At 30.3% G+C, this 9,912-nt stretch overlaps 1 protein-coding gene across 1 annotated transcript; it reads left to right on the forward strand.

Annotated features, from left to right (window-relative positions):
• Positions 1 to 7,049: 7,049 nt before the first annotated feature.
• Positions 7,050 to 9,477, forward strand: LOC129896595 (exocyst complex component EXO70E2-like). Its single transcript, XM_055972533.1, has one exon. It carries the CDS (start codon positions 7,305 to 7,307, stop codon positions 9,321 to 9,323), a length of 2,019 nt encoding a protein of 672 aa, XP_055828508.1. The 5' UTR covers positions 7,050 to 7,304; the 3' UTR covers positions 9,324 to 9,477.
• The last annotated feature ends 435 nt before the right edge of the window (positions 9,478 to 9,912 follow it).

Consider the following 9,912-nt stretch of genomic DNA (forward strand, 5'->3'; position numbering starts at 1 on the left):
TACCCCTAACTTAACTGAATGAAGGCACCTGGATGGGAGGTCACCACAGCCCGTGAAGCTCACCACGGTCCGTGGTGAGGGTTGTGAACTAGAGGGTCAAATGTGCCTCAGAAAGGTTTGCTTCCACGGGCTCCTTCATGGCCCGTGTAGGGCACCATAGGTCGTAGAGAGCCTCATGAAGGATATCCCTTACTTGGTTCTGAGGGTTGAGCTTCCACGATCCTTTCCATGGTCCGTGGAGTGGCCTACGAGTCGTGGAACCTTTCGTGCAAATGGTCCTTGGTCCAAATTTGAGGAGGGAGGCCTACGGGTGAGCTCAATGGTCCGTGGAGCCTTTCATGAGCCGTGGAACCATACGTGAACTTCCACTCCTTTTTTCCAACTTCCCAGTGCTCCACACGGGGCCATTCCATGGCCAATGGTCCTTTTCACGGCCCATGATGGGCTTCGTGATGAGGCAAAAGCTGCAACTTTTCTTTGATTTTTCCTTAAAGCTCCATTTTCTTTCTTTTAAACTTTTGGGTCTTATAATATCTCCCCCTTAGAAATATTTGTCCTTAAATGAGACTCAAGCTAACATGAATGGATTAGGAGAGAGACATACCACCCAACATGAATGCAAAATATATCAAAAATATATAAAAATATGGAATATTCAATATCAAACTAAAATGTGACTTAAAAATTCATTTCATGAGCATGAATGCATATGAAACATGAGAATTCCTAAAACAAATGGATTTGACGAAGTGAATCATGAAAGAACTAAATACCTCAACTAGGAACGGAAGGAAAGAAATGAGGATATCATGACATCATATCAGCTTCAACCTCCCATGTAGCACCTTCAACCTCGTGATTCCTCCATAACACTCTATATACTGCATAAATTAAGAATGATTTATTACACAATCTTCTTAGATGAAATTTTTTTAATTACTATATTAAAGCTAGTTAAAGTAAACAGAGATTTACAAGAAGAAATTCTTAATAAAATCATAGATGATATACGAGAAGACATTATCATGCCAGACATAGCTAATCATAACCATGGCTATAATGACTACAGAGATGATATGCTTGACTATTATTTCTCTGAATAATAAATAACGGTTTAAGTTATGAATTCTGCATTTATTTCGCATTCACCCTATTTGCGGAGATACATCAATCTTAGAAGATCGTCCAGTTTCTGAAATATTATTTCTTAGAAACATCAATCTTAGAAGATCGTCCAGTTTCTGAAGTATAATTTCTTCCATTAACTGACTTTATAAATCGTGTTGAGATTTATATTCATAGCTTTGAATTTTTATTTCTAAATAAAAAATGGTTTTTCTTTGTGCTAACAAACATTTTTGTCAAACTCCTGCCAGTTAATTATATTTGAGTCTAGTTTTTCTGAAACTAAATTATTTTCTTTTTTTAGAGATTATCTCTAAAATTTTTGTTTGTATTGATGTTTGTCCATTTGGATTTTATAATCTTGTATTGGCTCTGATACCAATAAGGTGTTGTTGCATACTCAAAGTATCATGTAGTATATATGCTTATACTTAGTTAAACATGAAAACAGATTTTCATTATGATAGTACTGTTATGAAATATTAAGTTTAAGTGTGTATACCTCTCGAGTTCTTCCTAGTGTAACAATATCACTACCTCGATAGTTCTCCTTTGGGCAATAAAAAATTATTTCTCCTGTAACGACCTAAGGATACTTCCTCAATCCTTCCTCCTTCAAGGTTGTAGATCGCAACCCACACTTTTTGCTATACTTTGAAGAGAACGAGAGTTATTCCAACATAAACTTTTTATTTCATAATAATACTACATAAGAAAAATCTTTAATCAAATTTTTCTAAGTATTTACATACAAACTATTATGATACTTTTTCATGGCGGGAGAGTTCTTACTCACTCAGAAAGATATCTAACATTGTTCTAAGATTGATGTTTCTGAGAAAAAATGTAGTTTGTTTTTCTTAAGTTCTAACGCTTCTTTTATAGATGTAAGGAGAGTCAGAATTACAATTTCTAATTTTCTAAGGATATCCCTTAGAAATGTTTAAATTATTTCATAGGTCCCTATTATGATAAGATTGGCCCGCTATACTCCTACAAATGAAGAAAATGCTACAAAGGAAGAATGAATGACCTAGATTAAATAGTATATGCCTTAAAAGATCTCAAAATAAAAGATCTAAATACAAAAGAACAAAATTATAAAATCTTTATGAATCCAGGAGATACTGGAGGACCATAGGAAAACTTTAGAGACCCTCAATCTTCGATTTTGATAAAAATGGAAAGAAACATTCCTAAGAAAAATTTCCTACATAAATCTAACAAAAGAAAAAATTATATTAGTCAATACCATGATAACATTAAGGCTAAATACATACCTACAGAATACCATCAGGAGATGCAGGATCTATCCAGATGTTAAATCTAGACTGTAAAAGAAATTCAATAGAACTCTTAGAATTATGGGGACAAAATCTAAAATTATTTTTCTATATGGGAAAAGGAATAACCTATACCTCAGAAGAAAATTTTACTATTGCTACCAATACTTTTACAAGAAAAGTAAATAATTGGTATAGTGATTTATTAGAGGAAGCTTTGCAAATCTTTAAAATAAGGGTTATCAACCAATTTGAAAGATCTGTCCAAGAAGGAATAGATCTTATAATAAGCTTCACAGGATTAGAATTCTTAGGAAACGAAACAAATTTTAGAAAAACTCCCGATTTGCAAGATGAGTTTTATTCAAGAATACACTTGTGAATTTGAAAAACTCCTACACAATATTTGACAGTGGAGTAGATATGATTCCATATATATATTAGCTTGTATTTAGATCCCCAAGTTTTAAATTTTTATTTTTTAAATTATATTTTAAATCAAACAATATCACATAACTTGAGATATAGAATATATACATTTTTTCCTTCTTCCTTTTTGTAATGAGTGTACCATTTATGACTTGTCAAAATTCAAATGTCCTAGTGTGAAAATTTTAGAGGACCAAAAAGTCAAGGCTGCATTAAGTTCTACTTGTATCTGAACTCTCAAGTCGTGGGGCGTTTTAAATAAAAAAACACTATATTAATTTTTAATTCACCACCAAGTTTGAACTTTGAACCTCCAAAAATATTCTAGGATATTTCATGTTTTAAGTTCAGTTTGCTCCCCATGGTGAGTTATTTATGGTGGAGCCAAAAATTTTAATAAGAAATTTTAAAAATATTAAAAAATAAATACACAAAAAAAGTCAAATAAAGTTATAACATCTCATGTGTATATATATAAAATAATTATAATTATATATAAATAATATATTTTTTTGCCATTCAAATAACTCCCTATTTCCTGGGCCGGTGTTAGCTCTGCTGTCAGAGTTATATATCATAGTTAATAAGCTGCAAATAATTGGGTGGTCCAACACCATTTATTCTCCACCTAATATTACTAAACGACATTTTGTACTCTCTTCCGTTAATATTATCCGTTTATTTTTGGATTTTGTATATTTTTCATAAAATATATTTTCTCCGTTTTTATTTACTTATCAAATATTTTTTGTTTAATTTTTTTTTACTTGTTAATTTTGACAAATCAAGAAAGGATAATTTTTTTCTTTTTATTATACCCTCAATTTATTAACATTAAGTTAATATCTTTGAAATATGTAGTGGGTAAATATATTTAAAACTTTATTAATTAATAGTGATAAAATGGTAAATTCACTATATCAATCATTATTTTTTTAGTATTGTGTCAAGTCAAAATTTAATAAGTAAAAAGGAAAGAAGGGAGTATCTAATATTAATATCTTTAAAATATGTAGTGAGTAAATATATTTAAAATTTTATTAATTAATAAGAATAAAATAATAAACTCATTATATAAATTATTTTTTTAATAGATATATCAAATTAAAATTTAATAAGTAAAAAAGAACGAAGGAGGATCTAATAATATTAATCATTAGATTGTTTGTCTAAAGTACCTTTTTCTGTCTCTTAAATGTCTTATAATTGTGTGTCATATGGAGTTCTGGTTCATCTTCTGTGTTATTTTAACTTTTATATTTAGTCTTAAATAAATAATTTAATTACATTATCAAGAAGATATTACTTTCTTCATTCCATTTTAGTTGTTATGATAAGATTTTGTATAATTTTTAAGAAAATATTAATTAAGAATATTATTTGACTAATATGCTCCTTATTAATTTTTTAATTTTTATTTATTTATGTGTTTTTAAGTCTAGAATAATTAATATTAAAGATAAAATTAAAAAAATATAATTAATTCTCTTTTAATTATTTTTAATATATATGACAATTAATACGAGACGGATGAAGTAATTATGTTTCTCAACGTAATTTCCCATAACTAGTAGCTGTCCAAGCAATAAATAAGCAGCCCCAAGAAGATAAATGTAAAAGGGGTCAAAGTCACCATTAAAAACATTTCCCCACCCACTTGGTGGTCATGTATCGATTACGGTACGGGTGTTCATGCTTTGAATTGATTATTGATTAAAATTAATATTAAATTAATTTAATTAGTTTTTAAATTTTTAAAATTAAATTAAATCAAATTAAAAAAATAATTATTAGTTTAGTTATTGTTGATTTGATTTAATTTAATTTAATTTTTTGGATTTGAAAATAATAAATTTGTTGAAGGCATACAAATCTCGATATACACTAACACTTAGTACATAAATGATCTACAGAAAAAACTATTGTGAATTCAATTAACAATATTAAAGTTATTATTACACAAAAAAAAAGTGATTCAGTTAATCAATACTAAAGTTATTATATATCAAAAATCAAAAAATTAAATCTTTATAGAAGAAAATAACTCCAAACTCAACAGTTGAGGAACAATCCAGGGGAGGGGGATAAGAAAATTATATATCAAAATTTTAAGTGTTAGGCTTGACAAAATGGTAAAGTTAAAGACCTAAGTTAATTAAAATTTAATAAAATATTTATATTTTATTTATGAATAACATATAAATAATCATGAAATTTATATATACAATTTCTCGATTCGGTCTGGTTATTTTTGTTGTTCATTTTTAATAAAATCAAATCAAACTAAATAGTATCAGTTTGCAAAATTTAAAACTAAATCTAACCAAATCAAATTATTTATCAGTTTGATTTGGATTACGGGTTGGTTTGATTTTTTAACCATAACGATGAACAACCCTAATTACGGGTTCGATCAAATTTAGTGATTTTGACTCAATTTTTTTTTAAAATCCACAGTAAAAAATTCATTGAATATGTATAGATTATTAATTTAAAATACAATAACAAAAAAAATTAAAATTTCAAATTCATAAACTTTAAATTTTAGTTGATCTACACTCAACCCCACTTGGATCAACATGTAGAAGTTAGTTGTAACTTATACGTCCTTGTCTCTCTGTGTGATGAAAGGTTCATTACTTCATCTTTGCAACTTGTTGCTCCTCGTCACGTTCTACTTCCACCCATCTTTTGTTCCATTTGCATTTCAATAATCAACCAATTTAAACGCCAACGTAAGTAATGACTAATACTTGCGATTATAAACCAATCAAATATATTGTTCTTATTAATTAAAGTTTACATCGGCTAGCTAGCTAAGCACATACACGATATTTGAAATAATTTTTAATAATAATAAATATGCATATTAATAAAGAATATTAAATTTTTTATTGAAATTAATTAATTGTCACTAAATTCAATATTGATGTTTAGCGTCATTTATAAAAAATGCTAAAATATAATTTTTATTAGAAAAATATATTTAGCGATAATTAAATTATTTTCAATTGCGCTAAAATTATTTTTGGTGTAGTGATGAGGAAGTAGAGTTCTCTTTGTTGAAAATTTTTTAATTCATTGAACAGATAGAACGCTCTCTATTAAAGATTATTCATATTATACCTAAAACATCTATGTAATTAGTATAAATGGAGAGATTCTAACTATATCATGCGGTATTATTCAGTATTGATCTTATCAATGCATTCGAGTTTATGTGTTTTTATTTTATTTTTATTATATATTTATAACCAATGAAGGAAAGGGACGAATGAGTTGACTGTTACTACTCACTATTTTACCAAAGGATTTTTCTTCATCTGTTGTACATGTGTAAACAATCAATATAAATATGTATACACAACTTGACCAAAAAAAAAAAAAGCTTATACACACCAATTTTGGGCTGTTTTAGCTTTTCTTTATCTATCTTTAAACTGTTTATCAATTTGAAAATTCAAGAATAGACAGAATATATAGACAATCAACCTTCATCCTAAAAGATATTTTAATTAGTTCAAAAAAAATAATAGTAACTTATAAGTTTGTTGTATATTCTTTTTTTTAATATTTATAATTTGTTGAATATTTGTTAAATCATTTGGAATGACTAGTTCTCTATTCGGAAAAGAAAGAATAGTCAAATACTCCCCACTCACACATTTTTAATTCCTTGGTGGTCTTCACCTTTCCTTTTCTCTAATCATCCATTCAAATTTTAGTATGACATTAATTTAAATTTCCCTGAATTATTATTATTTTTTTTAAAAAGTGCTCCCGAACAAACATTTTTAAAGATCAAATTTGAGATGTTTGATTATATAAGCAAAACTCTGATTCCAATTTTTTTTTTCTATTTTCAACTACTTTCATTTTTTTCTATTACAAATAAGAAGTCAGGCAAGTAATACATGTATGTATTATTCTATTAGAATAATAGGTAGCGCAATAAACCAGTAAATAAAACAAAAATTACCTGATAGTTTTATTTTCAAATTAAAGACTATTTCCACTGTTTTCTTAAAAGACAAATGGTCAAAACCAAAACCAGTTCAAAGAAAGTCATCAGAAAGAAGCTACAACCTTCACATTCACATATATATATTTTGGAAACTCAGAAATATATATATTTCCAGTCTTTAATCTCATCATTTCTCTAGAAGGGTCAGTTTCTTTTTTCATCAAATTAAACTTATCTGAATATATATATAGTTTCATATCTTACTTTCTCATCAACATTATATTTCAGCTTTCCTTCTAATTCTTCCATATTTCTTCTACCTATACCCTTTTAATTTTCTTGCTACATATTTCTGTTTTTTTCTTCTTCCATATTTGGACAATCCTGATTTTCTATTAAGGCTTATTCAAAAAAAAAAAAAATCTTGAAACCAAGACCTCTGGATCGAAGAAATCTCTCTCTCATCCATTCCAATCCCACCTCCTTTTGTTCATTTTTATGATATGGGAGACTCTGAAGCTAATCTTCTTCCTGTACTGGAGGGAGAAGAAAAACTGATTGCTGCTGCACAGCAGATTGTTAAAGCATTGCAAAATAAAAAGGATTTAACACATGATGCAAGAAAAATCCTGGCTGATTTAGGCTCTCAATTAATGTCTTCCATTACCAAAGTAGAAGATGACAAACTTTGTAGTACTGAAGACACTACAGAGAAATCGAAATCGAAATTGGATGAGCTTGAGGAGCAGCTTAACATACTGCAGAATAAGGTGATGAGTTGGGAGGAGGTAAATCATGAATCAGTTATATGGGATTGTGGTCAAGAATATGTAATTGATTATTTAAGATCTGTCGATGAAGCTCGAAAATTGACTGAACAGTTAGAGAGTACTTTGGAGGTTGATAAAGATAGTAAAGAGGAAGAGCTTTTATGCAGGGCTCAGGAAGTTGTTCGAATAGCAATGAATTGGCTTGAAGAGGAGTTTAGGCATTTGCTTGTTCAGAACAAGCAGCCTTTCGAGCCTGAGCATATGTCTTTTCGTTCAAACGAAGATGATGAGGGTTCTATTGCTTCATTTGGAGATGATTCAGTAGAGGATGTGGTTCAAAGGGATAGCATGAGTAGACGTTCGGAGGAATATGTCGTTGAACTTGTACATCCTGATGTGATTCCTGATTTAAGGTGTATCGCGAATTTGATGTTCAATTCGAATTATAGTAGTGAGTGTTCTCAAGCATTTGTTAATGTTAGGAAAGATGCATTGGATGATTTCTTATTCATTCTTGAAGTGGATAAGTTGAGTATTGATGATGTGGTGAAGATGGAATGGAACTCATTGAACTCGAAAATCAGGAGGTGGATAAGGTGTATGAAGATCTTTGTGCGCGTTTATCTTGTTAGTGAGAAATGGTTAAGTGATCAAATTTTTGGTGAACTAGAACATTCAGTCAGTTCAATATGCTTTGTTGAGTCTTCAAAAGGTTCAATATTGCATCTTTTGAAATTTGCTGAATCAGTAGCTGTTGGACCTCATCAACCAGAGAAATTGATTCGGATTCTTGACATGTATGAGGTTCTTTCAGATCTCATCCCGGATATTGATGTTATGTTCTCTGATGATCATGCTGGATTATGTGTTAGAACAGAATGCCAAGACATTCTCAGAAGCTTGGCTGGTTGTGCAAGGACAACTTTTCTTGAATTTGAAAATGCTATTGCTTCAAGCGTATCAGAAAAACCTTTTCGTGGTGGTGGAATACACCACCTCACGAGGTACGTTATGAACTACATGAAAACTTTAACAGATTATAGCAAGATCCTCAATGAGCTACTGAAGGGAGACGAGGAAGATTCATCAGAAGATCACATGACGCAGGATAGGGAAGAAGAAGAAGAAGAAGAAGATAACAGTAACAGATCAAGTTGTTACATTTCTCCGTTGGCTCAATATTTTAGATCCTTCACTTCAATTTTGGAATGCAACCTTGATGACAAGTCCAAGTTATACAAGGATGAATCATTAGGTCACCTTTTCTTGATGAATAATATTCATTACATGGCTGAAAAGGTGAAGAATTCTCATGATCTAAGAACAATACTAGGCGATGATTGGATTCGTAAACATAATTGGAGATTCCAACAGCATGCAATGAACTATGAGAGAGCTACTTGGAGTTCCATCCTCTCGTTACTTAGGGATGAAGGGCTTCATAATCCAGGATCTAATTCTATATCAAAAACTCTGCTGAAAGAGAGACTGCAATGCTTTTATGTTGCATTTGATGAAGTTTACAAGAGCCAGACAGGTTGGTCGATTCAAGATAGCCAACTTCGTGATGATCTACGAATCTCAACGTCTCTCAAGGTTATCCAAGCATATAGGACTTTTGTTGGAAGGCACAGTAATCATATTAGTGATAAACATATTAAGTACAGCGCCGATGATATGGAAAATTTCTTGATGGATCTGTTTGAGGGATCTCCAAGATCATTACATGCTTCTTCTCATAGGGGAAAATGAGATTTGAAGGTTTCTTCATTCTCAATTTCTCTTGTACATTTGTAAAACATGTCCATTTTATATTAGGTTGATTGTTTCATTCTTGTAGAGTACCTCTTTCCCTAATGTATTTATTACTAGTAAAAACGTTTTGATACTGGAATTCTGTATTTCATGTTTTTCTTATCGAATGCTTATATTTGGCATTTATAATTTACAGTTTGTTTGTGTGGTTTGGAGGGTGGTCATCCACCCGGGATCGATTCCTCTCAATGCCTCTGAGTCGAGCCTGTTGCACAGGACTTGACTAACTAGTGCGGTTTATATTTTCTGTGTAGTTTGCAGACAATTATACAGTGAAGGATTTGCATATAAAGTGTTCACTCAAAGAATAGAGGTTATTGTTTCAAAAAAAAAATTACAGTTTGCCACTTGCTTGAAAGATGAACAGCCTACTGTCAAAAGTTACTTCAGACAAAAATAGGGGAGTGAGCATCATAACTTCCATACTGATATTTAGAAAGCAGTTTGTATGAGGTGGGTGAGTTAATACACAACTTGGCCATTTAAACCAGTCTAAGTTGGAGGGGAAGTGTGGAAACACTATAAA

This window comes from Solanum dulcamara, chromosome 7 (assembly GCF_947179165.1).
Source record: "Solanum dulcamara chromosome 7, daSolDulc1.2, whole genome shotgun sequence".
NCBI classification, from domain to species: domain Eukaryota; kingdom Viridiplantae; phylum Streptophyta; class Magnoliopsida; order Solanales; family Solanaceae; genus Solanum; species Solanum dulcamara.

Bases quoted from the DNA above. Each gene is read 5' to 3' on its own strand.
- LOC129896595 (XM_055972533.1), top strand. From the start codon at position 7,305: ATGGGAGACTCTGAAGCTAATCTTCTTCCTGTACTGGAGGGAGAAGAA.